The sequence below is a fragment of the Tupaia chinensis genome, unplaced genomic scaffold, assembly GCF_000334495.1.
Source record: "Tupaia chinensis unplaced genomic scaffold, TupChi_1.0 Scaffold143757_1, whole genome shotgun sequence".
Lineage (NCBI taxonomy): Eukaryota > Metazoa > Chordata > Mammalia > Scandentia > Tupaiidae > Tupaia > Tupaia belangeri.
This window is the reverse complement of record NW_006203606.1, coordinates 174072-196309: the sequence shown is the minus strand read 5'-3', so window position 1 is coordinate 196309 and position 22238 is coordinate 174072. Positions and strand designations below refer to the sequence as shown.

Here is a 22238-nt window from a genome sequence, read left to right as displayed (position 1 = left end):
CCTTTTTTTTTTTTTTTTCCTTAAGTTTTTGGTATAAGGCATGTACACTCACCAGAGAGAGGGAGGAGGAAAGTATAAAAAAGCATCCCCTAGTGAGGATAGCCATGCCACAATCCCTCCTCTTCCTGTCTCTCGGTATTTTGAACATGCATGCACATGTGCCCTACATGATTTTCAAGCTGCTAGGTCTGGACCTGAACCATGGGCATCTGTGTGGGAATCTAGCCTCTTGATCACCACACCACCTGCTGGCTCAGCCTTAGTTCATCTTTAATCTGTCATCTCTCTTAGATTTGTTTTGCATGTTGGGGTCTCTTTAGAACTTTTCTTTTTCACCTTTATTTTCAGTTAGTCTGCTTTGTCCATGATGGCTTGTGGTCTCCTATGGTAGAGGGGACAATCCTTTTCTATATGCTTAATAAGCACAAAATATACCCCAAAACATTTGTACTGTATGAAATTGAAAAGCAAAACCATTTGGTAAGTAATCAATTAAAATAGGAAGAAAAAAATGAACTTTCCATATCTTTTTAAACAATTTTCTTAGAGTAGTAGTAGCTTCAGGGCCAGCAGGTGTTATGGAGAAGGTGCTGTACTCTTAAATGGCCAATTGCGGTTCAGGTCCTGGACCTGTTGTCTTGCTTTCTCACTCTCCCTCCCTCTCTGTGTCTGTCTGGTGAGCACACATGGCTTATAACAAATTAAAATAATAATAATGAATGAATGAATATTTTTTAAAAATTTAGAGTAGTAGTAGTTTCACATAGGGAGAAACAAATGATTACCTATTATTAATAATTATTGTGACCAGCAGGCAGCGTGGTGGTTAAGGTTCTAAACTCCCACATAGTCAACCACTATTTGAGTCCCAGACGTGGAGCCTGAAACTCATGCTTGGTGTGGGTGTGTGCCTGCCCAAAATCCCAAGAGAAGAATGTAGGCGAAGGGATTGCTGTGTGGCCATTCCCCTGGAGCGTGATTTCTTGCTGTCTGTCTCTCTAGCAAGTGCATGTGCCCTCTGGCAAAAATCTCTCCCAAAAAAAAAAAAATAAATAAAGATTATTTGTTACCCTAGCTGCATAAGAGGCCCCTCTTGAGGATGTACATTTTTTTTTTTTGGAGAGGTTTTTTTTTTTTTTGCTATAGGGCGTGTGCGCTTGCCAGGAAGACAGAGACAGACAGAGAGATAGAAAGTGAGAAATCACCCCCCAGGGGGGATGGCCATGCCACAATCCCTTCTCCTCCATTCTCCTCTTGGGATCTTGAGCATGCATGCACACACGCCCGGTGTGAGTTTAAGCCACTGAGTCTGAGACTCAAACCGTGGTTGGCTACATGGCAGTTCAGCGACATAGCCATTACGCTAACTGCTGGTCTTAGTATGTGTCTTTCTGATAGGGTGTCTGTGTCAGCATGTTTTAGGAAGTGGAGAGGAGAAATGATTGTACTTGGACTTAAGTGTCACATATCGAAGGCATTGAGGTGATGTATGCAGAATGGCCTTAAATCTAGGAAAATAAGCAGACATCATTATCTGATTATTATTGTGTTGGTAGAATAAACCAAAGGGAAGTAATTGCTTCAACCACTGTAGGCAGAGTAAAAACAAAACCTTTTTTCTATTTGATGCATATTACTACAAATGTGAATTGTCTAAGCTAGTTGGATGAAATGTAAACATTTCATTTTCATCTTGTTATCCAGATGGCTGCCTATTTTGGATTTTCTGTAGCTGCCACTGACATTAATGGGGATGAGTAAGTTTCAAAAATTCTTTCCAGAAACAGTTTTCCTCTCATGTTTATGAATGCTTCACTAAAACTAAACATTTTCCTGTTTGTTTTTGTGTCTCTTTCCTGCTATCTCCTTTCTATTTAAAACTATGTAAAGCAACCTCAATCATGAATACTAGAAAAACCTACATTGGTTATAATTGTTTTTAATAGCTCTTTAAAAGAAAAATAGTTTTATAAGTTTCTCGTAGTTTCTTAAAAGGTTAAAGGTAGCCTTGCAATGGAAATAACTGCAGTAGTTATCACGTTGGGCTTCAGTGTGGCCATGACAGATATATCAATAGGGAAACTGAGTTTTACTAAGACAGAAAATGTCTACAAATAGGTGGAATTTGGTCACGTTGCTGAGATGAGTCTGTTCCTTTAGTTATGCAGACGTGTTCATTGGAGCACCTCTCTTCATGGATCGTGGCTCTGACGGCAAACTCCAAGAGGTGGGGCAGGTCTCAGTGTCTTTGCAAAGAGCTTCGGGAGACTTCCAGACAACAAAGCTGAATGGGTTTGAGGTCTTTGCCCGATTTGGCAGTGCCATAGCTCCTTTGGGAGATCTGGACCAGGATGGCTTCAATGGTAAGATCCAAGTTTAGCAACTGTGGGTCCCTTTTTCTGTGTCCCCTGGGAACAATTCCATAACCCCATCTGCAGAAATCCACGTGAGCAAACCTTCCTGGAAACACACAGTCATTAAGTGACAAGCCAATTTTTAAGGACAGATTGCTTTTTTTTTCTGTAAATAATCAGAGCAGAGTTTTCAAAAATGGACTCGTGAGTACTATACTTGCCACCTTAATTAGCTTGTCAGAAAGAAACTTTCCATCTGGTGGTGCCCAGTGCCCGCTGCTGGGTTACTGTCTCTGGGTCCTGCTTAGCGGCAGTGCCCTCTGCTGTCCATTTGACTGTAATGTCAGAAGTGCTCCGGTTACTGTCTCTGGGTCCTGCTTAGCGGCAGCGCCCTCTGCTGTCCACTTGACTGTAATGTCAGAAGTGCTCCCAGACACATGGTCAAGGAGTGCTGATGCTAGTGCCCTCGTGCATGCTGCAAAGGTGTGATCAGTCATGAATATTTTTAAAACCTTAATTTTGTTGTGGCTATATAAAATGTTCTGAGCAAGGTTATGTTGCAAGGGGCATACAAATGGGGTAAAAAAACCCCCGTTGTTTTATAATACTCTCATTTCAATAGCCATTTATATCTTTAAGAAGCAAAGTTGGTCTTTACTATAAAATTTTCAAATTTTACAATTTACCAAGGGTTTTATTTTTGAAGAATATCATTAGAAGCCTTTCTAGCAATCACAGAGTGGAGAGATGAATTGTTTATTTGTATAATCAATAATATATAAGGGTATGCCCACTTAACAGTGAAGTTACATGTTAAAAGAAAGCATCAAGAATATAGTTTTTTTTAAAAATGTGTTTCAAGTGGTATTGTAAAAGGAAATGTTGTTTGGCCTCAAGATCCACTCCAGCTTTTTGAATAGTTATATGTCATGTACTGGGAGTGTCACCTTGAAGATTAACCCTAGAAGTTTTCAGTGTTAGTTAAAAATTACTGAACGATAAATTTTGCTTCTCCAAATCTTCTTAAAGATTATATATTTAACTTTATTTATTTGCTTATTTTAATTTGACAAGAGAGACAGAAGGAAAGTGAGAAAGTAAGCTGCGAGGTCCGGGACTTGAACCATGGTTGGCCATATGGGAGTCCAGTGCTCTTAACCCCCATGCCACCTGCCAGCCCCAGTCTTAAAGAGTTTTACTTCCAAGAGAACTTAGCATAAATCAAATGGTGCTATGGTATAAAGTTCATAATAAAAGACAAAAAGGATGTCATAGGACAGACCAAATCATTACTTATTGATGCTAAATACTACCTAGAAAATGCAGAGGCAAATATGAACTCTTCTCCCTTGCACATGGTCGATGAGTTCTTTGCTCTGTAGCTGGGCTCCTGTCCCCAGGCTTTCTGGGAGAGCCTGGACCTACTTGCTGTCACCTTTGTGTTTTGGATATTCCCACCACTTTAAAGAAACTTTCTTTACTCTCATGACCTGAGCAGCATCTCATTCTGCTTCCTATATTTTTATTAAAGTATATGACTGTCAATAAATATAAACAACAATGGCTTTAATAAAAATGTTAGTTTTACAAAAAGGTTTTACTTTTAGAGCTAGAGACTGTGAAGGATGATTATGGTCTCTCAAGGTTTCTCCTTGGATCTTATTGTTCCAAATAGTAGACCATGAATGATATCTGCAGTGAACAATGATCTGAGCCATATTTGCATAAAATTTGCATATTCATATATGTAAACACACACACACACACACTATTCATTATATTCTCTATTTTATTCATACCTGATGACATTAAGCATCATCATTCCCATAGTTTTAGATTCCTTCCTTTCACCTACCTCCACCAGGACAACTCTGGGTATTATCAAAAGGAATATGAAAAACTGAGCAACAAAATTACATTCCACAGTTTTACATAATGGGGCAATGCACAGTTTTTGTCAATACTCCTTCATAAAAACAGAGAGAGAAAAAGAAGAAAACCAGAAAAGAGCCACTAAAATGATCAAAGGAAAAAACTGATGGCATGAAAAGATAGGTCTCTCCTGACAGGACAGACAAAAAGATGATTAGTTTGTATAAGATAATGTAGGGTTTAGAAAAGGTTAAAAATAACTTTTATTAAACAATGTCTTAACACTAGAGCCACTGTTTGTTGGGATATTATATTTTAATAAATAGTAGGGTACTTTAAAAAGGTCGTGGAGGGACCAGCAGTTGGCATAATGGCTGTCACTAGACTCCCATGTAGTCGACCGTGATTGGAGTTCCGGACCCCGTGGCTTAAACTCACGCTGGGTGTGTGTGCCCTAGATCCCAAGAGGAGAATAGAGGAGTAGGGATTGAGGCATGGCCATTCCCCCTGGGGGGTGATTTCTCGCTTTCTGTCTCTCTCTCTCTGTCTCTCTGGTGAGCCGCATGTGCCCTATAGCAGAAACCTCTCCAAAAAAAGAAAAAGAACAAAAAAAGTTGTGGAAAAAATTGAAAATGTGAGTTTCTTTTAGTGCAAAATTTTTTAATTCATGCAGTTTTCCTCTTAGGAAAACTTTTATTTTTTTGATGATAGAGGGAGTATGTGTGAGCACATGGAGGGAGAAATGGAGAGAGCAGCACCCTTAAGAGGGCCTCTTTACTCTTGCTTTCATTTTCCTAGCTCTCCAACTCATCAGGATCCTGAGCACGCACATACATACCCAGAGTATTTTCAGGTCGACTGCAGATCAAACTCACTGTTGGGCACGTGGTTTCTAGAATTGCAGTTCAGTTTTGCTGCCTAACATGTCACCAGCCTAGTCCTATAGTTGTTTTTAATTAATCTCCAGAAGGTACATATGCCCACTAGAGAGAGAGAGAGAGAGAGAGAGAGCACCTTTCAAAAAGGCTCAATCATACAACCCTTTTTTTTTTTTCCATTTCTGTATCCCTTCAGGGTTTTTGGCACACATGGGAGTCCTTGCTGGCCTCTGACCCGTGCATATGTATCTCCTGTGCTTTTCAAGCCACCGGGGTCAGGATTCAAACTGTGGCTGGCAGTTTCAGATTCAGTTCCCTTAAACACTGTGCTAAGGGGCAAGCCCTCATCATTTTTGCATAATACACATTTTCCAGGAACATTTTGAAGACACTTCAGGCTTTCTTATATAGACATCAACTTAGAAGTTATACTTTTTTAAAAGTTTAAAAAAAGATAAAAGAGAGACTTATTTACATAATTTAAACACCTTTTTTTTAACGACTAGAGGGCACATGCGCTCTTCAGAGAGACACAGAGAGAGGGAGAAAGAGCAACCCGCAATCCTGTCTTCATTATTCCATCTTGTTTGGGATTCGAGGCATGCATGCAGTTACATCCAGTGTGTCTGTCAAGCCGCCAAGGTCAAGATTTGAACTGTGCAATTCCCCGTGTGGGATCAGGCTCTCTTAACTCCCAGGTCACTAGACCATTAATGCTTGTTTTTTAAGGCTAACAAATCCTCAGTTGGAGCTTGTTGCAGACCACGCACTCTTACAGGTGCGGGAAATGAGACTGGTAATCTGAGCCTGTCATATCTTTAAGGAACTCAGCATCCAGTGGGGGCAGTGTATATGTTAACATGTAAACACAAGATCATGATCCTCACAGTGTTTGAGATATGCCCAGACATGGCCATCTCATACAAAGGATGAGTGATCAAGGTATCTTTGGCATCTCAGGGGATATATCCTTGAGAAAGCATAAAATAATTTGAGTACATTAAGGAAATTGAAACAGGTATGGTTGTATCTTAGTTCATTATTGCATTGCTAGCAGAAATACCTGAGACAGATGATGCATATAGAAACGGGTTTATTGACTCGGAGTGCTTTTGACTACAAAGTCCAGAGACATCACCTAAGGAAGAAGGTAGAACTTACAGCAGGGCAGAGCGTGGTTGCATTTGTATAGGCTTCTCTACTGTTCTGGTCTCATTCCCTCTGTTTATATACCCATTAGAGCTAAATCATAGAGATATTACCCTAACCACCCAATCACTAATCCCCACCTTTCTATACTATAATAAGGTTAAGTTTTTACCTTTTTAATCCCGTTACAGTTGCTGAACACATGAATTTTTAGGGGGCCCACTTAAACCTTTTCCCATCCCCTTGTTTCTCAGTTGTAAAGATGAAGCATTTAAGGTCCAGAAAGGTTAAATGATTTGTCTAAAGTCAGACTCAGAATATCTGACTCCAAATTAATGCCATTTCTACAGTTTGGCTTGAATCTTCTTGAATTAGATTGTGGCTTTTAAATAAAGAGTACCTTACTGAACTTTGAATATTTGTCATGATAAAGGGGTTCTATAAATATTAAGTCTTTATATATTTAATTATAATTACTAAGACTTTCTTCTCTCTGTCTGTGCCTCTCCCCTCTTTCTTCATCCATCTTCTTCTCCTTACTTTTCTGATTCTCCTCCACAGATATTGCAATTGCTGCTCCATATGGGGGTGAAGATAAAAAAGGACTTGTTTATATCTTCAATGGAAGATCAACGGGCTTGAATGCGGTCCCATCTCAAATCCTTGAAGGGCAGTGGGCTGCTCGGAGCATGCCACCAAGCTTTGGCTATTCCATGAAAGGAGCCACGGATATAGACAAAAATGGATATCCAGGTGCTTTTCTACCAATATGTATAGAGCTTATGCTTTTCGATCCTAATAGCAAAGACTATTAATTACTGTCCTTTTGATTTGCATTTAATATATTCATTTGATATTTTATGTATTGACAAACCTCTTCTATATTCAAGGCATTGTTCCATTACTCAGGGACAGTTGACGAAAAGTCAGCTTTATTTCCTGGGAGTGTACAGTATGAAACACATTCTCTGAATTTCTTTTGTCATCTTGAAGTCTGTAATGAAATATTAGGGGAAAAACTTTGTAGAAGCTGTAAGCAAAAGTTAGAGGTTCATTTAAGTTTTTAAATATTATTAATAGCTGTCTTTATTTTTAATCATCTAAAATTGATGGACTTGACTAATTACTGTGGTGTAAAATAAAGATATTATTTAATTTTCCCAATAAGGCTTATAAGGCATATGAGCTAGGTTAGCTCATTTTATCATATTCTGGAATGTGAAAAGAGATGGAGAAAGGTAATTTGCCCAAGGTTGCTCATTGGGTTGAGCCAGTAGAGCAAGCAAGGCCTTTTTATAGCTCTTTTACACTTTGGACCATACTGATGGACCTAAAATCGAAGCAGATACTCCTTTTTTTCCCAAACATTCACCCCAAAGTGTACATGTGCACGAGAGAGAGAGAGAGAGAGAAAGAGAGAGAGAGAGAGAAAGCATTCCTCAACAGAGCCTGCTTATGCCACAATCCTTTTTCCCTCCATTTCTCCATCCTGTAAGGATCCTGGGCACACATGCTTGTCCCTGACATATTTTTTCAAGTCTCTTGGGCCAGAATTTGAACCGTAGTTGGTCATATGGGATGGATTTTCTATGTCTCATTTTAACAAGTTACTGTATCATCTATTAGTTTACCTTATTTTAGAGCACGTATATCTTCGTGAATAATTCTGGTACCTACTTCTAGTATTTCCTTAGGACAAAATTCTAGAACTGCCGTGTCTAAAGTATATACTTTGGATATCTTTTAAAATAAACTTTGGTCATGTAATAGCTTGACAATGATACATGAAACAGAGTTCTGATGTGATTTTTTCCCCCCTACACTGTGAACCAGTTCTGCCAGTTACACATAAATACTCATTCTGTTCTCGGTGATTTGAATGCTGGCTGCTATCATAGTCAGTATACATGTAGTGCGCATTTCTGTTCTGTTTAGTTTTTGAAATAAGAGAACTAAAACCAATTTTCTTGGAATGAAATTGTACAGTTCATAGGTAGCTGTAAAGCTTATTCCTTTGGTAATATGTATGTTTTGGGGGAGTGGACTTCCTTACTTTGCCATTTTTACTAATAGCCATTCTTACTACTTGAATGAAAGACTATGATGAGCACTGCCACTGATGAGGGCTTATTTACAGTTTTCATATATTTTAACCCTAGAAACGTTATAACCTCTTAGTAAATGATTTTGATGTCCACTAAAAATTTTATAGGATGGTATTTAAGTTTTAAAAATCATTTTTACTATTAATGTGATTTTTTTCCATTCTCTCTTAAGATTTAATTGTTGGAGCATTTGGTGTAGATCGAGCGGTCTTATACAGGTGAGCATGTTCCATATCCTGTAATACAGGGATATTCTGAATTATTTGGAAGCATTTTAGTTAAATGCCAGTGTTTGATTTAGCTACTATTCTTTTTTGGGGGGGGAGATTTTCGCTATAGGGCGTGTACGCTCGCCAGACAGACAGAGAGAGACAGAGACAGAAAGCAAGAAATCACCCCCCAGGGAGGATGGTCACACCACAATCCCTTCTCCTCCATTCTCCTCTCGGGATCTTGGGCACGCACGCACATGTGCCCGGCATGAATTTTAAGCCACCAGGTCCGGGACGCGAACCGCGGTCAACTATATGGGAGTCCAGCAACATAGCCATTACGCTAACTGCTGGTTCCCTAGCTACTATTCTTGAAGTAATGATAAATTTTGTTCATTCTTTCTGTTCAGATTAGCAACAGAAAATATTATAACATCAGGAAAGTCATGATGTATTTCTCTGCTTTTCCATGCAAAAAATGCATCATGAATTTCCTGATGACCCAATAATATTTATGCATCATGACTTTCCTGATGACCCAATAATATTTATATTAAGGGAGAGGAAGCTATAGATTTAAAAAAATTTTATTTATTGTTATTATTTTAAAATTTAACTTATTAAAATTTAATACATTTTTATCGTTATTTTAAAATTAAATTTATTTAATTTTGACCTTTAATTTTATTTATTGTTATTATTTTTTAATTAATATTTTAAATTTGAGAGACAGAGAGGGTTTTTTTTTGAGAGAGGTAGAGTGAGAGAACAAGCCACTAGATCTGGGACTCAAATCATGGTCCAGCCACGTGGAAGTCTAGCACCTTAACCACCATGTCACCTGCCAGCCTCTATAGATTTTTTTTTTTTCAATTTAAAAAACATTCTTGGGCCTGCAGATAGCATGGAGGTTAAGGCACTGGATCCCACATGACAGATTTTGTGGTTTGAGTTCTTGACCTGGCAGCTTGAAAATCACACTGGGCGTATGTGCACACACGCCCAAAATCTCAAGAGGAGAATTAAGAAGGGATTGAGGTTTGGTCATCCCCCCGAGGGGGTAATTTCTCACTTTTAAAATTCTTCTTCTTCTTTATCTTTCTCTCTCCAGGTTTACTTCTGCCATGTTTTTAAAAATTGTATAGGTTTACATTTTCCTATAGGAGGTAGGAAATTAACTTGGTACTGGTATCTCCTAGTCTGTGGCCATAAAAGCAGTGTATGTTGTATTCCAAAATGAATGTTTTTATTAGAGCAATATGTATAAGTTCCTATATCTCAAGTTTTCTATTTTCACATATATTCCCAGATACTCTCTGTATTTTACTGATTCCTCCTGTCTTAGTATATCAACTGACATTCCAAGTAGATTAAGATGTTTTTGTTTCTCTGGGCTGAGTTTATACATGACAGGAAAGCTGACATTGGTGTTGTGTTATAGTTAGTGATGGGTTTCTTAGTTTAAGTTATAAGGGCAACTCAGAGATTTCACCAGGCACACTGACCTGATCTTACTGTATTTTTCACAGGTGCCTGTGCACCTGAACATTGAAAAACTACCTTTATTTTAATTTATTGTTTTAGTTTTCTGAATTACTGTTAATGAAATAGTATACAATGTGATAAAAAAACAAACAGTACAAACAGGGCATACAAGAAAAAATACACTTCGTCTCACACTAATTACTAGTTTATTAGTATATCCTATCAGAAGTTTCCTGTACATTAAAAAACAAAACAAAACAAAATAAAAAAACAGATGTATCAGGACCAGCAGGTGACATGGAGGTTAAGGTAGCTGGATCCTGATAGCAGACTCCACAGTTTTGAGTCCCGGCCCTCTATGCTTGAAAATCTTTTTTTTTTTTAGAGAGTTTTTTTTTTTTTTTTTTGCTATAGGGCATGTGCGCTTGCCAGACAGACAGAGAGAGACAGAGAGACAGAAAGCGAGAAGTCACCCCCCAGGGGGGATGGCCACACCACAATCCCTTCTCCTCCATTCTCCTCTCGGGATCTTGGGCATGCACGCACACGCGCCCAGCGTGAGTTTTAAGCCACTGGTTCTGAGACGCCGACCGCAGTCAACTACATGGGAATCCATCGACATAGCCATTATGCTAACTGCTGGTCCCTATGCCTGAAAATCTTGGCACATGTAAACACATGCCCAAAATCCCTAGGGAAGAATGGAAGAGAAATGATTGTGGCATGGACCTCAGGGGGTGATTTCTCACTTTCTGCTTGTCTCTGTCTCTCTCCAGTGAGCACACATGCCCTATGGCACAAACTAAGAAGAGATTATCAGATGTATTCGATGTCTAGGTGTGTCTGTAGGAATCCTTTATACATAGGTGGTATTTTTCTCTCCGATGAAAATCTTGGCAATTGCTATAGAGGCTACCTGAGTCAGCACAGATGGATTTATGGCTATTCCCACCTGTACTGCATTACAGTAGAATACCCCAGAACTTATTTAACTATTTGTTTTAACAGACCAAATTCATATATACTGATGCATTGTCCTACTTTTTCTGGATCTACGTCACTTCTGAGGATGCAGAACCTCCAATAGTAAAATTAAAACAGTCTTGGGCAAACTGAGAGAGCTGGTCATTCCCCATTTAGTTTCTATTCTTTTTTGAAAAATTTTTTTTTGAGAGGTATTTTTTTTTTTTTGCTATAGGGCATGTGCATTCACCAGACAGACAGACAGAGAGAGACAGAGAGATAGAAAGCGAGAAATCACCCCCCAGGGGGGATGGCCACGCCGCAATCCCTTCTCCTCCATTCTCCTCTTGGGATCTTGGGCACGCATGCACACGTGCCCGGTGTGAGTTTAAGCCACTGGGTCTGGGACGCAAACCGCGGTCGACTACATGGGAGTCCAGCGACATAGCTATTACGCTAACTGCTGGTCCTTAGGTTCTATTCTTTTTGATATTACGAACAACAATGCATTAGTAGACATTGTGCTGCTTATGCAGGCAAGTTAGCCTAAAATGCCTAATCTAATATAGTTTGTAACTTCTAACTTTTTCTTTTCTCTCATTTTGTTTTAAAACCAGGGCCAGACCAGTTATTACAGTAAATGCTGGCCTTGAAGTATACCCTAGCATTTTAAATCAAGACAATAAAACCTGCCCTCTGCCTGGGACAGCCGTCAAAGTTTCCTGGTAAGTGTATTTGTTAGTATTAGTTATTATTATGAATCATGCTAAGAATCATTTAAAGTGAACGAGATGGCTGGGGCCCTAAAATAGTGCTGTAGCAGTTTCTGTGGTACATTCTGTTTTCATGTTATTGGTCATACAGTAGGAACAGTATAAAGGAGAACAGATAAAAAAAACATAAGGAAGGCTCCAAAATACTCTACAAACTAGTGTAAAATTCATTGTTTAAAGAAATTGTGTATGATGGGGCCAGCAGCTGATGATGTGATTAAGACACTGGTCTCCCACATGGTCGACTGCTGTTCGAGTCCTGGACCCAGCGGCTTGAAACTCATGCCAGGCACGTGTACATGCATTACCAAAACCCCAAGGGAAGAATGGAATAGAAGGGATTGTGACCTGGTTGTCCTCACTGGGAGGTGATTTTTCACCTTTCTTTTCTCTGTCTCTATCTCTCCAGTGAGCACACACACCCTATAGCAAAAACCTCTTTACAAAATATTGCTCATGGCCAATGAATATATTCAAAAAGAAGGAAGACTAATAAGATGTCAGACTCAAATATATTTAAACAGACCCATGAACATTTTACTACTTAAATGATAGTCTTTTTAATTGACATAAAATGAGTGGTTATGTGCCGATGATAATATATATGGTAGTGTCTTTGACTTGACTCACATGCACCATATACATGATGGGAAAAGCCATGTTGTACTGTGTAACGAGACCATATTCATGCTGGGGAAAGCCATGTTGTACTGTGTAACGAGGGACAGGGATTAAATGTAAATTTAAAAAAAAAGAAAATTATGTTACCAAAGCTAACCTAAGGGACATAGAAAACAGGAAGATGGGGCCAGCAGGTGGCATGGTGGTTAAGGGCGCTGGACTCCCACATAGCTGACCATGGTTTGAGTCCTGAACCTGGTGACTTGCTTTCTCACTTTCTCTCTCTCTCTCTGTCTTTCACTCTGTCCCTCTCTGGTCAAATTAAAATAAATAATAATTAAAGTTAAATAAAGTAATTCTTTAAAAAAAAAAAGGAAGGGTTGTATAATTATAATTATGAGTTACTAAAATCATTTAAAAAACAATAAAAGATACAGCTTTTTTTCATATTTGGTATCTGTGAATAGCTGAGTGAAAAATATTATTTTGCTCTAGTATATTGGTCATCTACCTGTACTAGTTTTCAAAGAAATATACAGTATTTTTTCGTAAGTAATGTCTGAATTCTTCTCTGGCCCTTGTTTCTCAAGTTCTGTTATGTTCAGATGCGTTAACTAGAGCAGTAGCTTTCATACGATTTTGACTATGGCACATACAAGAGTACTTCTAGAAGTTCATGGAGGAGCCGGCACCATGGCCTAGTGATTAAACCAGCTGGATCCCACATGACTGACCATGACATTTGCTTCCCAAGCTTGGGAGCTTGAATAACCAGGTGTATGTGCTTGTATTTCCAAAATCCAGAAAGGAGGAAGAAATGGAGAAGAGATTATGTTGTGACCATTCTCTCCCTCTCTGTATGTCTCTCTGATTAACACATGTGCCCTCTAGTGGGGAAAAATGTTAAGAGAAAAATGGAATTAAAACACAAATTTATTTTAGTGCAAAAAAATGTGAAATCAGTACATACTATTTATAATATTGCTTTTTCCACGAACTTTTCAAAGACTGTCCCCCATAGTAAAAAATACATTATGCATCATAATCCAGTCAGCATACATATAGTTGTTGCTTGAAGTCATATTTAACCTCAATACTTAAGTCAGTTTTGATGTGTATTTATTTGTAAAATTCTGAACACAATGCATTGACTTGATTTCATGACCCATTAATAAATTATGAAAGACACTGTTCTATGGGAGCTTGTAACCAAAGACACTTTAGTGGTTCCTTTTACTAAATGAGACATTATTGTAAATCTGAACTGTCATTTGCCCCATTTAGATGTATTAACAGGTTCTACCAACTTGACAGAAAGTTAAGAAATTATTTTTGTCACCAAAGTACCATGAAAGGAACTGTGCTGAATTACTGAAGAATAAGTTATGTGTAGTTTCCTGTTTTAATAATATTAAGAGTTGAATAAAGATGTGAGGAATTTCAGCATAAACTGTGTATTAAAAATGTGAAATTTGGGTGATTTTTCAAGACTATGTCTACATTGGATTATAGGATTTATGTTTTGTTTTTCTTACAGTTTTAATGTCAGGTTCTGCTTAAAGGCAGATGGCAAAGGTGCATTGCCCAGGAAACTCAGTAAGTACCCTGAGAAAAATCATAGTATTTCAATGATGTTATACACACAGCACCTAAAAAAGTTTTTAGGATATATGAATAGTTAACAAATTGCTGTTACTCTTTTTTTCTTTGAATGTTTATGTTTAAAGGCATTTCTAATTGAAACATAATTCTTTGTTTGGTAACATAAGTCACTTCAGAAATAATACATTTATTGTGGACATTGTGAGCAAAATAGCCCCTGGAATGATAAGCCTATGGCCTTTGGAAAGTTAAGCAGTTACCGATGAGAGATAAATGAACTCTGGAAGAATATGTTTTATTGCTTATGTGTAGATAATCTACTGAGAAGTTTACATTTCGTGTCCTGGGAAAGCCTACATCTTATCTATATTGGGAGTAGGGGCAGTTTAGAAGTAAGGGGTGGGGGTAGGGGGAATGGTCATTAAATTCAATCCACAGCTACTCTACTCTTCATTTTCTAAAAAGCTTTATGTGGTCCTCAGTGCAAGGTCGGAGTGTAAATAACTATTGTCAAGATTTTCAGTATGTTAGATAGTGATAAAGCTAAGAAGAGGACCGAAACTGTTGAGTATATGTTTGTGTGTGGAAGTTCACATAGGGTAGCCAAGCAAAGTCTCGCTGGAGGATATCTTTTCAGTAAGGACCAGAAGGAAAGGGAGGCATGGAATATATGAAGTAATATTTTGCACAGAGGAAATGGCAATTTCCAGAGGCCTGAGGCAGGAGCATATACAGGTGTTTGAGAAACCACTGGATAGAACAGAATCTGAAACAAAATCACCCTGACTTTGTTCATCTAAATTGGAAATGAAAGTCAATATTTAGTTTTTCCAAACTTTGGAAAGAAGCTTACAGTTTTAAAGATTTGTGCTCTTGCTTTCTTTAAAGAAGCTACTTAAAAAACTGATTATTAGAAGGCTGTAAACCTAGCAACTGTGTTGCAAGTTGTTGGCTACACATTTATGATGTTTCTTGATCTGTTACACTTTATTTGGTCACTTGCTTCTGGCAGACTTATTTATTTATTTATTTATTTTTGGAGATTTTGTTTTTTTGCTATAGGGCACGTGCACTCTCCAGAAAGACAGACAGAGAGGCAGAAAGTGAGAAATCACCCCCCCCCACAGCCCCCGGGGGGATGGCCACACCACAGTCCCTTCTGCTCCATTCTCCTCTTGGGATCTTAGGCATGTACGCATACGGGTCCGGCGTGAGTTTAAGCCACCCGGTCCGGGACCTGAACCACGGTCGGCTACGTGGGAGTTCAGCGACATAGCCATTACCCTAACTGCTGGTCCCCTGACAGACTTATTTTATCTGACAATTTGATACAGTAGCTTATCAGATACAGAATTGTAATTGATGCAAATTGTTCATTTCTCATAGTGCTCAATACATAATTGTATGAGTGCATATTGGTAAATACTTAATCAAAATTGGCAAGAGTCTTGCCGCTTGGAGTAATGGTGGAAGTTTTAATTCACATATTTCATCCTCTGGACTTCCCACTCTCAACTTAAATTAAGACATAATTTCTCCGATCTCGGGACCAGCAGTTGGCGTAATGGCTATGTCACTAGACTTCCATGTAGTCGACCACTGTCTGAGTCCCGGACATGGTAGTTTAAACTCATGCTGGGCGCATGTGCGTGCATGTCCAAGATCCCGAGAGGAGAATGGAGGAGAACAGATTGCGGTGTGGCCTTCCCCCCTGGGGGGTGCTTTCTTGCTTTCTATCTCTCTGTCTTTCTGGCGATCGCACGCTCCATATAGCAAAAACCTCCCCCCCCCAAAAAAAAAGAATTTCTCCTATCTCTGCTAATTATTTTGCATCATTATTTGACATTGTGTAATGACATTACTTTGGGGATAATTAGATTAATTACTTGTTATTAATTTTTTGTTCAGAAATAATATGTTGTAGTCTTACTACCACTATACAGACCTTCTTAATAAATTAGAAGGAAATTATTTCTTAAGGAGTGCATAGCTGTGTTTAATAAAAATTCTAGCTATCTAGGACAGATGGATGTGCATAAAGAATATGTTGTTTATAAGTCCTTTGGTTTGTATAGACTTCCAGGTGGAGCTTCTTTTGGATAAACTCAAGCAAAAGGGAGCAATTCGACGAGCGCTGTTTCTCCATAGCAGGTCCTCAGGTCACTCCAAGAATATGACTATTTCCAGGGGGGGGCAGATGCAGTGTGAGGAATTGATAGCCTATCTGCGGGTAAGATACACATTTCTGCTCCATTATCTTTTCTTTTTGGTCGTTTCTTTTTTTCTTCTGAATGATTTTTACTTTCTGCAGATTGACATCAAATCAAAAGAAAAGCATATAGAAAAATATACTTGAGGATATCTTGTTTTTTAAAGTGTCAATCTTGAATAAAGGATTTCTACTACTGGCAGATTGCATGTCCCAGATGGTCTTCCCCAACAACACTACTGAATGAATTATGATAAATGTGCTTTTAAAATATTGCTAGGCTCTTAAGACAGTAAAGAAATCTCCAGGGTCCAAAAGAATTATCAACTAGAAAACTCAAGTGGCTAAATCTGAATTGAGTTGTAGGCAAACCTCTGAGCCAGGATTGCTTGCATGGGTGGAGTCTAGGGAGAAGGTGAGCAGTAACTGCAGTTACCAGCACAGGGATTCAGATGCTGCTGGGGCCTTCTGCAAGCCAGGGGTCTCAGCCTGACATTACTGCATTAAGTCTAGACAATTGAATAAGACTAATATGTTCCCAGGACAGATGTGCACCCTGATTCTACCAAGAGCAAATGCAAAGCTTCTCAGGAGAACAATCCAGTATGGGCCCCCTCCCATACACAGCCTAAGATCAATCAAAATATGAATTCATTAAAAAAGAAAAAAAACAACTAAATACACAAGGAAACAAGCCACTAGGAACCAAAAAAAAAAAACAAAAAAAAAAAGAAAAAAAGCCACTAGGAAAAAAATTAGCAGCTTTTAAACCTGCAAGTGCCTGAGATCTTAGAATTATAAGTTATAGGGTATAAATTTGTATAAAATATTTAAAGAAATAATGGATGAAATTTTTAAAAAGAAAATAAAAATATTAGTACAGATTTAGAAGACATAACACAATTAAAAGCTTCATTTAGGAGCTGGACTGCCACATGACTGACCACAGTTTGAGTCCCGGTCCTGGTGGCTTGCTATCTCATTCCCTACCCCCAGGCAAATTAAGAAATAATAATAATAAATAAAAATTAAATAATTTTTTAAGAGAGATTTTGCCATAGGGTATATCTATTCTCTGGAGATACAGAGAGACAGAAAATAAGACATTACCCCTCAGGGTGGATGGTCATGCCACAATCCCTCTTCTCCATTCTCTCAGGATTTAGGGCACACATGCACATGTACCCAGTATGAGTTTTGAGCCACCAGGTCCAGGAGTCTACTACGTGGGATTCCAGTGATGTAACCATTATGCCCTCTGCTGGTACCTAAAATAATAAAAATAAATAAATAAATAAAAGCTTGATTTAACAAACCTGTATGGAACACCCCAAAATTAAAGAATCTAAAAACTGGGCTTAAGGAAGCCTAAACAAATTTCAAAAGAGTGATACAGAAAATGTGTTATCTGATCACAACACAATTTTTATAAATCTGTAACAGAGATAAATTTGAAATTGGAAAATGCAATTTTAAATAATTTATGGGTCAAAAACAAGAGGATAGTGGAAGTTTACTTGTGACTGAGTCATAACTAAAATGTTACGTATCAAAATGTATAGGCTATCACATAAGCATAATATGAGGGTAAATATATGGCCTTAAATGCTATTTTAATTAAATGAGAGATTTACAAAAACTCCACAGTGTTAAGAATTGAGAGGGTTTAAAAAATAGAATATTATAAATAAGCTTGTTTAATACATTGGAAAACCTAGACAAAAAAAACAGGGAAAAATATAGTAAAACTACCCTAAGGAGAAACAGAACCTAAATAATCTTCTAACTATTTAGAAAATTGAATTCACAGGTAATCTTTGCACAAAGGAAATACATGGCCCAGGTGGTTTTATAGGCAATATTTACCAAACGTTGAAGAGCAAGACATTTCAATTTTAAAATAAACTCTTTGAAAGAATAGAAAAACAGAACACGTTTTAGTCATTTTTTGAACCCACTGTAGTAGTTACCTGAGCCAAAGAGTTCCAGGGGAAAAAATTTGATTTCAGTGTTACAATAGATACAAAATTACTAAACCAATACAAGCAAACTAAATCCTAGCAGTTTATACAAAATACCTTTAAAGAAATTGGATCTAATTTATATAAGTGAATGAACATTAAAAGACTAGACCTGTAGCTTACCACATGAATAGACTAAAAAAGACCATCTTAGTATATGAAAAGGTTTTGATTAAATTATTGTCTGTGATTTTAGAAATAAGCAAGACAAATACCTCAAATTAAGACTGTAAAGAAATATGATCTTATATTGAAATGAGCTCTGCCAATACCTGTAAATTGGCCAAGATATGAATTAATGGGAATGCTTTCTTGTATATTTTATTCATTCATTCATTTATTCCATGAGACAGAAACAGAGATAAGCACCTTGATAGGCTGCCTGTGCCACATTCCACACCTACTCCCAGCCAGCCCAGATCACAGGCATGTATGTACACCTCGTGTGCTCAGTGAGGTCCCAGCAATGAATTCAGGTCCATTACCACTGTGCCACTGATTCGCCCAAACAGGAACTTTTATACATTGCTGATGGCAGTGTAAATTGTTATGGAGACTTTGGAAAATATAGATGCCATTATATTCTGGTATTATAGAACTGATAAATATACTTGAAAATAAGAATAATTATTACTGCAATTTCTGTAATAACAACAAACAAAAAAACCTGAAACATCCTAAAAATAACTTAGAACAGGAGAATGGTTAAGTAAATTGGATTTTTTTTAATCATGTAATATTATTTAGCAGTAAAACTTAAGTTAGGCTACATTCAATAGCATGGATAACTCTTTGAGTGTTAGACAGAAAGCCAGTCACAGAAGACTACATGTGATCCTCTTTTTAAATAAACAGAGAAGGAAAAGGAAAGCTGAAAAACATTTTTAGGGTCATATACAGTATAGTAAAACTATTTAAAATGAATGAAAGAATTACAAACTTAAAAATTTAGGATAGTAGTAACTACCGAAAATGAAATTGGAGTAAAATAAAGAGAAAGGAGCATATAAGCAACTGAAGAGATAACAGTATAGAATTCTCATTATTTCCAAGAATATTAGTTGCTTTTTTGCCTTTTTTTTAATTATTATTATTACCTTAGAGTACGTACACTCACCAAAGAGAGACTGTGAGAAAGAGAGGGAGAAAGCAACTCCTAGTGGAGTGTGGTCATGCCACAATCCCTTATCCTCTATTTCTCCATCCGTTTGGAATTTTGGACATGCATGTACAGGCAACTGCTTTGTTTTTCAAGCCACTAGGACAGGGATTCAAACTGTAGTCAACCATGTTGGATCCAGCTTTCTTAAGCATTAGGCAACAGGGCTGGCTCACGTGACGCTGATTTTATGAACAGGCCTGGTACCTTTTTGTGTGAGTCAAATATTATATTATAAAGCAAAAATTGATGAAGTTTCTGGCTGGATAACCATAATCTTTTGGGGGACGGATAATCTATCACTACATAAGTATAATTTTCCAGAGGTTTTTGCATAATTGAGGGATCCACATGAATACAGTTGGCTTTTTGATAAGTCCTTTGGATTTGTCCAGATAGTTTAGGTTGATGTTATCATTCATTTAAAGCTTTTCTATTTCTAGGATGAATCTGAATTTAGAGACAAACTCACTCCAATCACTATTTTTATGGAGTATCGATTGGATTATAGAACAGCTGCTGATGCAACAGGCTTGCAACCCATTCTTAACCAGTTCACTCCGGCCAACATGAGTCGCCAGGTACTGTACTTCCTTAATTTATCACTAATTTCATACCTTGTTTTTTTTTTTTAAAGGTTTTAAATTTCATGATTTTAGATATTTTAAGATAATGTTTTTATAATATTGATAAACTATTTAGTCAGAGAAGGGAAGGAATCTGCATTTTCAGGCCAAAGGTATTTTAAAGCTCCTTAGAAAATAGTGATATACAGAGAAAGATGGAGTCATCTATCTTTTTCCTTCCTTCCTTCCTTCCTATTTTTTTTTTTCAATTTGCCAGAGGATGTGTGCTCACCAGAGAGAGACAGAGAGAGAAAGAGGTGAAGTGAGAAAGCCATCCCCATAGACTGTGGTCACTGTAATCTCCTCTCCTCCATGTTTCCCTCCTTTCAGGATTTTGGGTGCTAGTGCACTCATATCCAGCATGTTTCTGAAACAACGAGGTCCAGGACTCAGACTGTGAGGCTGGCCATGTGGGATCCAGCTGCCTTAATCATACCCCTTTGAATGGCCCCACTGGTCATATTTCCTCTGCATAAAAAAGTGAAATAATTTAAGGAAAATCAACAAAGTGCTAGCTTATTTACATAGTATTTTAGCATCTTTTTCTTAACACCTTTTTATATCTATAAGATCTTTGATATACATTCTAATTATAAAAAAGGTGTAGGTTATGCACATGCTACCCACACAGTCCTATGTAACTTCCACATGTTTAGATATTATATTTCCTATTTCTTCCTTTTTCTTATTAAGTGTTCATAATTTAAGATTAATTTTTTTTTCTCATAGAACTCTATCCTAAATTCATGTTTCCATTTCTTTTTTTGTCTTTCCTATTTATTTATTTATTTACAGTCACTCACTGTACATCAATACAGTATACACAATGAGATTTTCCATCCGGTATACAGTGTATATTGGCTCAATCAAGGATATTACCATACATGTTATCATCAACAAATAATTTTCTATTTCTTATTTTTCATATATTTCTTATATATTTCCTAAGATCCCATAAGCTCTTTTTTTTTTGTTTGTTTGTTTGCTTTTGTAACTTAAGAAAACTATATGACTATTAGAAAACTATTTGCAGCATGAGGCAAATTAAAATATTTTTAAAGTCTTCTGTAATTTTCATACTTTAACAATTCATTATTATATTTCATTCTGTACACTACATAGTACACACTCCATTTTCTATTATCCCTGAATGTAGAACTTGCAACCATAGTTCTGCATTTATATTCTTTTATTTTTCATGTTTCGTGGATGTGCACTACTATGTTGATTAATAATGTAGTGATGAACATCCGAGTCTCTTAGCGTCTGTCATACATTAATTGCTACTTGTCCCTTTATATTTATTATATGCTTTGACATATGGGCTATAATTATTTTCTTTTATAGTTTTACAATTTTTTTAGAAATGTTTTTGTTAATAATACTTTTGATTAACTTAACTCACAAATCCTTTTAATTCCAGTATCATTTAAGCCAGCTAATCAGGTAGATTAATTTTTGTTTAGTTTTTCCCCTTTGTTCAAAGACTGTGCATGTGAGAAAGACAACGGCACAGAGAGAGTACGCTCCACCCCGTCAGTTGTGCCATTATCTCCTCACCCAGCCGTCCATCCTGTCAGCTCTCGGGTACTCATGCGCATGTGTGTTTGAGACCAACAGGGCTGCGGGTTCAAATTGCAGTCACCGTGTAAGATCCAGCTTTCCAGGAGCAGCACATTTCCAGCACACCATCGAGCTGGCCCTAGATTAATTTTTGAAACCTCTTAGAGGGAAATAATAGCTTCTGTAATACTTGGCATTTTTTCCTTCCTGTTTTCATTATTTAAATATCCCCCCACTCCCCTGCTTTATTCACATAAAGCATGTGTACACACACACTCGAAAAGCTCTTGCTTCCTCTCACTATTTTCTTGTCTATTTTCTCACTTTCTCTTGACTTTTTGTTTGGCTGTAACCGGCACATTCTTTTGACCAGATGTAAAGGGAGGGAAAGTTCAGGTTTTTGCTTTTTCTCCTATCCTGATTGGATAGAAGCACCTTAGTGGTTCTAATTCCTCTTTCTTCATCTCTTTCCTAATAGCCATGTAAATACCAGACTCATTTTGTCCAGCTTCTTTTTCCTTTTGGTCTTTCTGCCTGTCTGAATTGCTACACCTCTTCTTTCCTTTTATCTTTTGCAGTCCTATATTCATGATATTGGCAGAGACCAGTCCATAATGAGAAACTAAAAGAGGATTTATTTTCCCTA

General features: G+C 37.4%; 1 protein-coding gene across 1 annotated transcript in view; it reads left to right on the top strand.

Moving 5' to 3' along the window:
• Positions 1-22238, top strand: part of ITGAV (integrin subunit alpha V) — a gene marked incomplete at its 5' end in the record, with an annotated part of 108538 nt that overhangs the window by 59404 nt on the left and 26896 nt on the right. Inside the window, 8 exon segments of the mRNA XM_006164905.3 lie at positions 1705-1757; positions 2161-2363; positions 6815-7006; positions 8531-8576; positions 11636-11743; positions 13950-14008; positions 16090-16244; positions 19847-19984. Of these exon segments, the coding sequence (XP_006164967.1) occupies positions 1705-1757; positions 2161-2363; positions 6815-7006; positions 8531-8576; positions 11636-11743; positions 13950-14008; positions 16090-16244; positions 19847-19984 (954 nt within the window).